The sequence below is a fragment of the Gekko japonicus genome, unplaced genomic scaffold (assembly GCF_001447785.1).
Source record: "Gekko japonicus isolate JY-2015 unplaced genomic scaffold, Gekko_japonicus_V1.1 scaffold4090, whole genome shotgun sequence".
In the NCBI taxonomy this organism is placed as follows: domain Eukaryota; kingdom Metazoa; phylum Chordata; class Lepidosauria; order Squamata; family Gekkonidae; genus Gekko; species Gekko japonicus.
This window is the reverse complement of record NW_015169301.1, coordinates 6,278-19,331: the sequence shown is the minus strand read 5'-3', so window position 1 is coordinate 19,331 and position 13,054 is coordinate 6,278. Positions and strand designations below refer to the sequence as shown.

General features: G+C 45.2%; 1 protein-coding gene across 1 annotated transcript in view; it reads left to right on the top strand.

Moving 5' to 3' along the window:
* Positions 1–3,987, top strand: part of LOC107114982 (zinc finger protein 345-like) — a 22,037-nt gene extending 18,050 nt beyond the window's left edge. Inside the window, exon 8 of the mRNA XM_015416591.1 lies at positions 3,020–3,987. Coding sequence (XP_015272077.1) covers positions 3,020–3,582 — 563 coding nt within the window. The 3' untranslated portion in view covers positions 3,583–3,987. The remainder of the gene's footprint in view (positions 1–3,019) is intronic.
* Positions 3,988–13,054: the final 9,067 nt, after the last annotated feature.

The following is a 13,054-nucleotide window of genomic DNA, read 5'->3' as shown; positions in this document are numbered from 1 at the left end:
TTGGCTGTCAGTGGTTGGGAGAAAGGGGGAACTGAATTTGTTGGTTTGGTTTGAGTGGGGCCTGTTCTGGGTCTGGTTCAGGGAAACCAAACCACCTTTTTTAGTTTTGTGCCCACCCCTAGTAACCAGTCTGTTTGTGCTCCTTATCTTTTCAAGAAGGCTCTTGGATCTGCAAACCTGCCCTCATTTCCTGGTTGGAAGATATGGATGAGATGTTTGTCCAAGACTCTGAGGAAGCAAAGAACTCAAAAGGTACTTCCTTAGACCTTTGTGTCGAGGTTTGCATGGTGCTAGCCCACTGCAAGATGTGGGTGAGTATGAGTATCACAGAAGACGTAAGTCCAACTGGTTTAGTGTAAAACTATATACATTTATTTACACAAGCCTTCACCAGTATATTACACACAGTGACAAAATGCTTTGCAGACACCAGGTTTTCCATCAGGAAGTAAAGTATACTGTACATCATTACATTTATACAAGCATTGTCCAATCAGATCGCAATGCTGAGTCATAGTGATGCTGTTAATTAGTGCTGCTCTGAACTGCACAAAACCTGTTGGAGCCAGCTAGACTGTCAACTCTGAGCTGTCAGCTCCTGTCAAGTAGATTGACCTCATCTACAGCCAGACTTACAGAAACACATGTATACTGACAGTTTGGAGCAAGCCTTCTGTGTTGGTCAATTGTTGTACTAATTTGATATCACCCAGAATATGCTCATCATTCTGTTTCTGGGGTTTCCTGGAAGCTGTCTCTGTGGGGTTTCCTGGAAGCCGTCTCTCCCCCTCATGCCTTGATTTAAGGCCTGTTTTCTTCAATGCTGGTTGCCATTAAGGGCCACTCTTTTTAAATCATGACTGACCGACTTTCTTCTTTCTTAGATTCTCTTTCTTGCTGGAATAAGGAGTCTCCATTTATTTCTGCCAAAGAAGACACAGCTGTGAGAGAGAGAAATGTGAAGAGTTTTTCACAGGAAGGCTTTGCTTCAGAAGACACCTCCGAGTCTTTCCTGGGGCTAGTTCCAGAGATAATTGTCATCCTGACAGATCTGCCTGAGAGTAAGTTTTATTTATGGCCTTGTCAGGAAAATAGACCTGGTGTAACTTGTGAGGATTTCTCTACTGTGAGAGAGACATTATGCTGAAAAACCCACAGTGTAGTCTGTGGAGAAACGACATTGCCGATACCCAAAGGAAACCCTGTTGGAAAGCAAAGCAAGGCAGTGTGGTGTAGTGATTCCAGTGCTGAAATGAGATGGAAGCGACCCAGATTCTGGTCCCATTATGGACATAAAACTGCCTGGGTCATTCCCCTCCATCTCTAACCTACCACTCATGAGAATGATGCACATTGTCCTGAGCTCCTTGGAGGAATGGCGGAATGAAAATGTTTTAATAACAAAGTATTATAGATGTTGTTCTGCAATGCCCTTAAAAAATCTCAGTGTGTTCTTTTTCATTTGAAAAATACCCCACGATTCCTCACCTTCACCTACATGTTGACTAGAGCAGTGGTCTTCAACAATTCCCCCCCTACGTTGTGGAGTCTCGTGAGCAAAAGTTCTACTTTCTGAGCTACTGGCATTAAAGGTGTGAGCGAGCGATTTGGCTACTGCCTCAATTAGTTTGCTCTGGAGCCATCCTTCCTGAGCGAAGACAAAAACGTGTGAGCCGGAGGCTAAAAAGCTGTGAGCTAGCTCACACTAACTCAGCTTAGAGGGAACACTGGTCTTCAGTTGTGTTGTAAATCGCCCAGAGCCTGCTCTGCAGGGTGGGCGACTCATAAGTTTAATGTAATAAATAAATAAGCCTTTCTTTAGCCCAGGTTCCACCTTTAGCTCTTGGGGGCACAATACGGCCTGTTGAGTTGCTAGCACACACACACACAAAAGTACTCCTGTGACCAAAAGAAGAGCCCGAGTTCTGACCTTGCTGGGCAGGGGGTCAGACTCTGCACTGCAAGTGCTCACAGATCATTGGAGGACTGGCTGGTGTTCTGAGGAGTGGCCAGGTGCAGGGGAGAGAGAAGGATAGCTTTTGCCAAGGGTGGGTGGGTTCTGACCTCACCTGAGCGAATGAAGGCATCTTCCCCTTGCTGAGTGACTTCACTCTCCTGCTGCTCTTTACTGCAAAGAGTGGCAGGAGGCATGGTGTCGCTGAACTCTAAACATTCCACACTAGCAGTGTGTCCATGACCTACTTGATGTTTGTGGTCCATGGCTCACCACAATAGAGCGAGACAAAAATCTTCCGCACATAAGGGTGGATAGGCGCTCCATTTCTACTGACTGGATTTGTAGATCCTCAGTAGAAGGCTACTGAGGCATCCCTCATCTGCCATCATCTGTATGGGCAAAGTGGCAGGATTGGGAAGCCCTCTGAGTGGGACAGGAAGGAAGATAAGAGCCAATGAAGGACAGGTCTGATAGAATGGAAGCCTTGAATATTTTCTTACAAGGAAATAATTTCTGTCTCACAAAAGGTGTGAAGTCCAAATGTAGGTAGGTGTCGTTTTTCTCCTCATTTGCAGTATGTAAAGAAATAAAGCAGTGTGTTTTGTTATATGGCTACTTTTATTCTTTGAACTGAAATAGACTACTTTCTTCCCAGCTCTGTTCCCCTTTACAATTTTCCCAATAATAGGGAGTAATTAGAGACTTCTCTTCAGGCCTATCAAAAACTGTGCACAAATGACAGTTTTGGCTATGAGATGGATATTCTGTGGGGTGCTTACTGGGTTTTTCTTTCTATTCCAGCAGGAGATAAGAAGAAACAAAGTGCTGCTGACCATCTGAGAAGACACAGGGATTTGCAGGAGGAAAAACAATCTTGGAATAGAAGAAGACGAAAGAGAAGTAAGAAGGCAGGAAACCAGAAGCAGATGAAAAAATCAGTTTCCTTTCACAGGAGGGATTGCCCTGAAAACCTTGTCATAGAAAGTTTACAAAAGGGAAGAAAAAGGAGTAAAAGACGTCAGAGTGGGAAACGGTCCGGCAACAAGTTGAATCCTGAGAGAGATCAGAGAATTCTCACAGGGGAGAAATCATATGAATGTTTGGAGTGTGGAAGGAGCTTCAGTCGGAAGGACAATTTAGTTTCACACCAGAGGATTCATACTGGAGAGAAACCATATAAATGCTTGGAGTGTGGAAAGAGTCTTAGCTGTAGCAAAAGACTTACTATTCACCAGAGGATTCACACAGGGGAGAAACCATATAAATGCTTGGAGTGCGGAAGGAGTTTTGGTTGCTTCAGATACCTAAAGGTTCACCAAAGGACTCACACAGGGGAGAAACCGTATACATGCTTGGAATGTGGGAAGAACTTTAGTCAGAGCACAGGCCTTACTTATCACCAGAGGGTGCACACAGGGGAGAAACCATATGAATGCCTGGAGTGTGGAAAGAGCTTCAGTCGGATCCACCACCTGAATGGTCATCGAAGGAGACACACGGGGGAGAAATTGTATACATGCTTATTATGTGGAAAGGGCTTGACTAGCAGAAGAAACCTTTCTTTTCACCAAAGAAGTCACACAGGGGAGAAACCATATAAGAGTATGAGAAAACCTTTAGTCTGAGAGGAAGCCTCAATTATCACCAAAAGGTGCGCACAAGAGAAACTACATAAATGTTCCACGTGTTGAAAGTTCTTTATGCATAGCTCATGCCTTACTGTTCACTACAGGCTCCACACAAACGAGAAACGATGTAAATGAAGACTTTCTCAGTCATGTAGTATTCATTGCTTTCATCAGCTCTATCTGTTGTTGGACTGCTGCCCAGGCTCTGCCCCAGAGAACTTGGACAGGGCATTGGGGGCTTTGACTGGGTGGTTACAGCAGAGTCAATTGAAATTAAATCCCACAAAGACAGAGGTCCTGTACCTGAGCTGGAGGGGGGTTGGATCAGGAATCACGCTCCCTGCCTTGGACAGCGCACCACTTGTGCCGGTCCTAATAGTTAGGAGCTTAGGGGTGATCCTAGATGCCTCACTTTCTATGTGGTCATTGCCAGGTCTGCCTTTTATCATCTCTCGCAGATCAGGCAATCGGTTCCTTATCTCTCCCCCCAGGACTTGGCTGTAGTGACCCACTAACTGGTCACTTTCAGGCTTGATTACTGTAACTTGCTTTATGCAGGCTTGCCCTTGAAGTTGATTTGAAAACTCGCAACTAGTGCAAAATTCAGCGGCGCACCTGCTGACTGCGTTGCCTGTGCAAGCATGCATAGAGCTGGTGCTACGCCAATTGCACTGGCTACCGATTGAGAACTGGATCCTCTTCAAGCCCTGTGCGGCCAGCAACCGACATATCTGAGGGGCCACCTTTCCCCATAGGTGCCGCGGAGAGCTTTGTGCTTGGCAGAACAAAGCTTGGCAGAGCTTTGTGCTTGGTTGTCCCTCCCTGGCCCAAAGGACCTCCATTTAGCCTTGACCAGGGCCAGGGCCATTCTCCCCCTGGCCCCAGCCTGGTGGAACATGCTCCCACTGAGATCAGGGGCCCGTGATACCGGAACTCCTCTAAGGATGGTTCCGAAAGCCCAACTCTGTCTTATGTATGGCAGTGGGCGTGCGTGAGTAATTTACCCGTGTATACAGAGGGCAGATTTGGCAACGAACGCTCCTATTTCCCAGGAAGTGAGACAACACGCTAGGCTTAATGAATAAATGTTGTCTTTACTAGGTAGTTCTCAAGCACATGAAAAACAGATACATTCGCAGATTCACACAAGTTTCCTTTAGTTACAATAGTAAATAGAAAGCAATCAGTATGAAAAACAATAACTTCTACAGACAATGGGATAACACAGAGGGATATCGCTTATACTTATCTGAGATCCAAGTTGAGAAGAAATCTCAGTAGAAGGAATGGGGAAACTCAAGTATCAACTGGTGGGATTCTAAAACACACGGAATGGTCCTGCCAGACACGTGCGAGTTCTGTGGTCGCGACTCCAGAGAACGCTATAAGAATCACCTGCAGTGTACTTAAGTTGCAAGGTGAAAGGTATCAAAAGGGATGGGTCAAGCTGCTCTTCCAGTTCTTCCTTTGAGAAACAAAGGCTGTGTTACTCTTTTTAAAACCTAGTTTTAGGGGTTGGCTTAAGGCCAATCTATACCTGGAATCCGTCCTCTTCTCTAAGCCTATAGGTTTGACGGGCTGTGACGTTCTACCTAGAGGGAAGGGGGCAATATTGAAATTCTAACCTAACTTCAAAGAGGAGCCATGTGGCAAGGTGTCAAGGTTGTATTCCCATGGCAACCTTTGACTTGCAGAGATGCCTGGTCCATGAAGGCAATAAAGGATGTTATTCTTTGTGATGCACAAACCAGATAGTGGGATTACATGTTGTCCTGGAGGTCCACAATAGTGGGAAATCTGTTGTTCTTTCAGGTTTCCAAGCTGAGCTTAATGGCGAAGGTCTTCTTTGTCCTGAGGCACACTGGGAAGGTGGGGGCATGCACGTGTTCTGTAGCACAGGCAGCTCAAGCCTTGCTCATCCAAAGCATGAGATGCAAAGCAAGCCATTCACAAACACAGCAATCCCCTTATCCCACATGCAGAAATGCAAAGACATTTTACAGACACATAGCATCAACACAGCACAAATAATACACAGGAAAGCACACATGGTAACACCCGCAGGACCTATTACATTCCCACGGGGCCTGTAAATGGACCTGTCCCGCCAGGCTGTTGAGTGAGGCGGCAGGCGTTCATTCATTCCATCTACTCGGCCTACCTTGCTGAAGCTCTCCATCTGACACGGTGCATCTGAGAAGACTTCATAGTCTGGTTTACAGCCTAGCTGCTCCAGTTTTTCGAGAACGGTGTATCTATAATTTACAGCACCATCTGCTCTCAATTTATAGTTTCTTATTTTTAACTGTTTTAACTATTTGCTATACCTGTTTTAATGGTTAATGTGGAATTGCTGCTGTGATCCGCCCTGAACCCGCTTCCGGAGAGGGCGAAATATAACTTGAATTTTTTTTTTTAAGTCCCTTGTATTAGTCAGTGCAGCGTAGAGGTTGGAGTGTTGGACAAGGATCAAGGAGACTTGTGTTCAAATCCTTAATCTGGCATGGAATCATGCTGGAGGGTTGTTAGGATAAAATGGGGGAAGAAGAGAACAGTTTTAAGCCGCTTTGGGTCCCCACTGGGTAGAAAAGCAGGGTATAAATGAAACAAATGTTCGTAAGCAAGGCTTGTTCAGTAAATCAGGCATGATTTTAGTCTTGAGTAATCCTGCTACTGTGCCAGAACTTTGAGTTAAGCAAATACGTGTGTCTGAATACCTGCTCTGTGTGTCAAAATGTAAGGAATGTTTCTTGGTTCTTTTCATAATTTTTTAACTCATAGTTCCTTGTTTCAACTAGACACAGTCTTATGTTCTTATGTTCTTTGCCGTTTGGAAATCCTGTGGTAACAGGAGTTAGAATATTCGTGGAAGGCTGGAGAGCCGAGGGGTGGACTGGCCACTAAACGTCCTGGGGGAAATTCTGTTGGACTGCCATCCTGAGGGGTTGTGTTTTTTTTGTTTATATGTGAATTTTTATACAATTACCTTTCACCCTGTACTTCCTGCATGTTATCACCCCCTTGACCCCATTTTTTCCCCTTCCCCAAATGCCTACCTAGTGAAAATCTGCTTGGTGCATTGAATGAAGTGGGCCTTAATCCACAATTAGTCTTTTAGGTGCCATTAGACTCCTGGTTGTTTTTGCTACAGTAGACTTAACACAACTACCCCTCTAAGGTTAAAGCAAGGTTGTAAGGACCAGGATCAGGTCACAGTGCCCTGATCGAGGTTTATAAGATTATGCATGGGACAGAGCAGGTAGAGAAAGAAGTACATTTCTCCCTTTCTCCCAATACAAGAACTCGCGGGCACTCAATGAAATTGCTGAGCAGTCGGGTTAGAACGGATAAAAGGAAATAGTTCTTCACCCAAAGAGTGATTAACACATGGAATACACTGCCACAGGAGGTGGTGACGGGCTACAAGCATGGACGGCTTCAAGAAGGAATTGGATAAACATGGAGCAGAGGTCCATCAGTGGCTATTAGCCACAAGGTATATATAGGGGCTCTGGGGCAAGTGATGCTCTGTTTTCTTGGTGCTTGGGGGGGGGCAGCAGTGGGAGAGTTTCTGGTGTCCTGGCCCCACTGGTGGACCTCCTGTGTGACAGAGTGTTGGACTGGATGGACCATTGGCCTGATCCAACATTGGCTTCTCTTATGTTCTTAGTTCTGTACCCTTAAATGTGGTGGGCACTACCCTGCCGTAACCAGCGTGAAGCAATTCCCAGTTTCTTATTGCTAGTTCTTTATTTGTGAATCCACCCACAAATATTACTGACATTTAAATTAGCCCCCGCCCCTTTTGATTTTGATTAGCCGAAATCATACATCCCAAGACTCTGGTAACTGTGGTCTGGAAGGTGGCATACACTCGTGCCCACTCTAAAGCCCAGTTCTGGCACCAAGACCGACAAAGGTAGGTGCTCCTAGAAATCTCCTCACATGACTTTGAAGCTTTTGATTCCAGAACCAGGCTTTTGGCTGGGGAAGGGTTCATGACTGATACCAGAGCCTAGGGGGGCAAGACTGGGCCACCCTAAAAGCTGCTTCTGGGTTGCAGCTGCTCTAAGTTCTTAATCTTCCTTTTGGTGCCAGAACCAGGGTTTGGTCTCAAGAAAAGTCTGCATTCCCTTGTTAGGGGCCTAGTCCCCAGAGGATGCGGGTGTACCACTGGAAGTGGTCCAGAGGAATGACCACTTTTTCTATAGGGTGGTCAGATCTAATATCAAGGTGTGTGTATGTGTTCTGGACCTAATCTAGGTCAGGAAGTTCTGGTTCTCTTTATTCTGGGGACTTCAACACCCATAATCAGCTTGAAGCTGAAGCCCCATTTTGAGCCTCTAAGCTTCATTTTTGATGAGTTATGCCTATGGCACGTGGACAGACATAGGCATCCTTTTATTACTATCAAGATTTACTTCAGTGCTAGTCCACCTGTCTCAAAAAGACTCAAGGTGGGTACTGACCCTCTTGCCTGGAACTTCCACTGCCAGATGCCTGTGTGATGCCACGTCTTGACTCCCTCCTCAAAACTTACCATTTCTGTGAAGACCTTCCTTGGGCTTAACGCCCCTCCACATCCCTATGCTTGAACTAAATGCAAACGTGAAACTGGAATGGATGCTTATTCTGCCCTTGTTTTATCCCCACGTCTGCCTCCCTCGGCCTCTCTTGTGGCAAATTTTGTGTTGTGATCTCCTCAGGGTAGAGACCTGCCTTTCTGTCCTCTACCAAGTGCCATGCATATGGGCAGCGCTCAATAAATGAAACATAGAAAAGATGAGCTTTTGTTATGAAGAAGAAAAGGGGCTGTTTGGGAGATGGAGGCAAAGAGGCAGCTGGTGGCAGTATCTATGCCCAGTCAGAAGTGAAGAACCCCTCCAGGAGGTGGCTGAGCCCCTTTGGGACTTCAGCTGAGTGTCTCGACCTCTCAGAAGGTCCACAACAGATTCCCATTTACTAATCAGTGGGGCCATTGTGTGACATGTAGATTTATATTCAGGCCTGAATTCTAGCCCTGTGAACTTTTTAAAATCCCGCTGGAATCTGGTACGTGAGATTGCTTGAGTAAGGCTGGTGGTGACCAGGAACATGGAGACCAAAGAAGGAGAACGTGGTATGGTCATTTACAGTAAATATGTCTCTGTTGAGCCAGAAATGGCTTAACACAGGTAAAAAGGTGGGTGAGGGATTAAACATACCTATACCAGATGAGACTGAAAAATCTTTGGAAGAAGACAGCACAGTTGGCTGTATGTAAGTTTCTCAGGTCCTGTCCACATCAGGGCCATTTACCTTGTCTCAGCCCTGGCTGCCATTTCCCACATGGCAGCAGAGGGCTTTAAAAAACTGGGAACCACTAGATCAGTGATAGCGAACCTTTTAGAGACTGAGTGCCCAAACTGCGACCCAAAACCCACTTATTTATTGCAAAGTGCCAACATGGCAATTTAACCTGAATACTGAGGTTTTACTTTAGAAAAAACAACTCATACATTAATTTAAGATGGTCCAAACAAAGTAAGGAAAGCAATCCCAAATGCTTTCATTTGCTTAAGATTATTTGGCAGAGAATTCGACATTTTAATAATGGTCTGGGCCTGGTTGGGGCGATGGCACGTGTGCCCACGGAGAGGGCTCTGAGTGCCACCTCTGGCACCCATGCCATAGGTTCGCCACCACAGCACTAGATCATGCTGTTACAATGGTCTATTGCCACAATTTAAAAACCTCTCTAGCCCTTTTTGTTGTGGAGTTAGAAGACGAAAGTGCAGAATGCACATGTCAGGGTGTCCGAGACTGAATCCCAAGTGTCCCGAGTAACCAAACCTTTATTTTTTTAAAAAAAATCATATGAAGTTTATTTAAATTTTATCAAAGCAAAAGGTTTAATCTATAGGCAACACGATGCTCTAAACACAAACAGCAAAAAATAAAAAAACTAACACATTTTCAAGACCTGCATTAGATGGCACCAACCTTAAGTCCAAAAATCAAAGGCCGTAGCTTATGCATTCTTTATGTTGCTACCTATTTATTTTATTAGACTTATATCCCACCCTACCCCCACAAGTGGACTCAGAGCAGTTACAACATATAAGAAACACAATTACATTAAAATTATAAAATTATAATTTTAAAATTATAACAATCGGAACAAGATGGCAACTAAGACAAACAGCTTCATTACCATAATGCCTCCTGCAGGATGTTAGTCAGATGAGGATTAATAGGACCCCATTTTACTACAGTGCCCTGTTGACATTCTTGAGGCCCATCTCGAAGGCCACCATTACCGCATGAAGCTAACAAAGGGAAGGAAGGCTGGACAAAAACACGAGGTAATTCCTGAGAGAACGCTGCAACATAAGCATATCAGAGGGTTCCATCATGGATGTGTCCTGAGTGGGTGTGTGTCTAATTATCCACCCTGTGGCAGAGTTACACACAGGAAATATATGCTAATATCATCACCTGATGCTGCTTGGCAAGTGGAACTTGTCGGGAACTTTGTCATGTGTGTCATAACATGTAATGCCAGGTAGCAGAGATAAAAAGACAAACACAAAGATATATTTTTACTTAAAATACAAACATACTCAAAGCATTAACACTCTCGCAATATTGTGTTTATTTAACAGTCTTTGATAACTGGCAACTCATGCTCTTAATTATCACATCAAGATCTGGAGACAATGTCTGCGCCGTAGCAATCTTGCGTATTCGCATTTCCCCTGTCTAGTTTGTTACCAGAACCGGTCCAAATGTGGTTCTGGGAGCCCAAGTCAACTCTGCTTACAGAGGATGGGCAGTGCGTGAGTTCTAACCCGTGTATCCAGAGGTCAGATTGGCCAATGAAGCGCTCACTCTTTCAGGAAGTCAGACAACACGCTAGGTTTATGAATAAATGTTGCCTTTTACTAAAGCAGTTTCTTCAGACATTCAAAACAGATGCATACACGATTCACACAGCTCCTTAGTTACAATAGCATATAGAAACAATTAAAGCATGAAAAATAACAAAAGCATCAAATAAAGGGAATGACTTCACAGGTATGCGGTTGATACTTATCTGAGGTCCGCTGAGAAGAAATCTCCTCCTAAGAAAGAAGGGACACCTAAAGGATCAACTGGTGAGCTCTGAACACACAAAGGCTAGTCCAGCTAAGCCACGTGCGCGTTCCCTGGTCGCGACTCCGGGGAACTTAGAGAGTCACCTGAAGCACCTTAGTGCGCTAAGGGGAAGAACAGACGCTGGAGAAGAAGAGAGAGAGTGAACAAAGCAGCGTTTCTCCTTTTATCAGCTCTGTTCTGGGCATGGCTTTACCTGCCATAAAACTTCTAGATCCGTCCTCTATTCTAAAGCTATAGGTCTACTGAGGGGTGACGTGCTCCTGACGGGGCAAGGGGGCAATCGGAGGATATTCTATCCTGCATCCAGGCGGGGCCATGTGGTCAGGTGTGAGATTCCATTTCTCTTGGCAACCTTTGGAGTGAAGATGAGCCTGGTCCTCAGAGCCATAAAACGGTATTGTCTTTTGATGCCCAAACCAGATATCAGCGAGGGAGTTTGAGCTTTCCCACAAAATCCATCAAAGGCGGTCGCGCCTGTTGCTTCTCCTGATGTCTCCTTGTGGATATTGAGGTGACCTTCTCTGACCGGAGGCCCCTCGAGGAATTCCAGGGTTGCATGTGTTCTGGGGCTGGCATCTCAGCAATGCCCATCCGTGGGCAGCATGAGGTGAAAGGCCAGCCATTAGACACACACATCAGCAGATACACATAACAAAAAGTCCTGAGTGCCCACAGGAACACATACATAGACATTTGATCAATACTTCATAGGCACAGTACAGATAGAAATGCAAATACAGGCATACATGGTATCAAGTTCTTGGTGGGGGTCATCAGCTAAGGCAACCAAAGTAATCTCTGTACCAAACTCTGGCCTCAAGCCAGATTGGAGTAGGCCTAGAAAATCAGTCTGTTCCAAGAGCCCATGGAGCTGACCAGCAAGCACCCACTCTAGGACCTTATGCAAAAATGAAAGATTGGAGACTGGCCAGAAGTTCTTCAACACCGTAAGGCTCAGGGAGGATTTTTTCAGATCTGGTCTAATGACCGCCTTCTTGAGCACAGGCCGCACAACTCCCTCTCTCAAGGTAGCACTTCTCACTCCCCTTATCCACTCAGCCAGTCCCCCTCTGGCAGCTTTTATCAGTCAGGAATGGCAAGAGTCAAGGACACTGGTGGTAGGCCTCATCTTTCCAAGGATCTTGTCTGAATCCTTGGGCTTCTCAAGCTGAAAGGTTTCCGTATAAATCAGACCAGCAGATGCTACGTGTACATTACCTGTTCCTTCAGCAGCCTCTGATTTAAGGTAGGAACCAGCTGCCATCCACAAGCCTTACTAGGCAGAAGGGGTTTGACCACTTTCCTGAAATATGGGGCAGGTGCCACACCGGGGGACCGTGCCCAGAAGAGTCACAGAGATGTAATGTCAGAGAGCCACATGTGGCTCCCAAGCTACTGAGTGAGTATCACTCTCTTAACAGCAGAACAAAGTTTGAGTCCAGTGGCCCTTTTAAGACCAACAAAGTTTTATTCTGGGTATAAGTTTTCATGTGCATGCACACTTCTTCAGATACACTGAAACAGACTTCCTCAAAGCTTACATCTAGGTAGAGGGGGGTTAGTTGCGAGGAAGGACTATTTGCATAAGTAACTGAGCAATAATAGCTGAGATTGGATTAAAGCAATGGGTAAGACCTGTGAAAAGCAACACATTAACATACAGATAGAAGATTTAACAAACAGGTGTAAGAACTAAGTTTGAATCCAGGACTAAGACCAACAAAGTTTAATTCTGGGTATAAGTGAGAACTGAGTGACTTAGCATGTATATTGAGATAAGAACCTTATCTCTGTTAAGCCCTGGGGGTTTCATTGTCCTGAGTGTTGTAATAACTTGGAATTCAGCAGTCTTCCATTCCAGTCTGTTCCTGAAATTCCTTTGCAATAGAACAGCGACTTTGAGGTCCCCCACTGAGAGCCCTGGGAGGCTGAAATGTTCTCCTTCAGGTTTCTCAGTTTTGTGATTCTTGAAGTCAGATTTCTGTCCATTTATCCTTTGGTATAAAGTTTGCCCTGTTTGCCCTGTGTAGAGAACTGAAGGGCATTGTTGGCATTTAATAACATATACAACGTTAGGAGATGAGCAAGTGAATGCACCTGAGATGGTGTTGTTGGGTCCAGTGATAGTGTTGTCTGGGTGTATGTGGCATAAATCGTCCTTTTTTCTTTTGTTATGTATTAAGAGAGCAACGCCAGCGCTAGCAAGGCCATGCGGTCAAACAGACCTTTGGGTCTGGAACAATAAACAGGTAGGATCCCGACGCAGACCAATGGGCTCATGCGGATCCTAGGATGGACCTATGGGGACTGGGTAGTGTAAATAGAACCTATC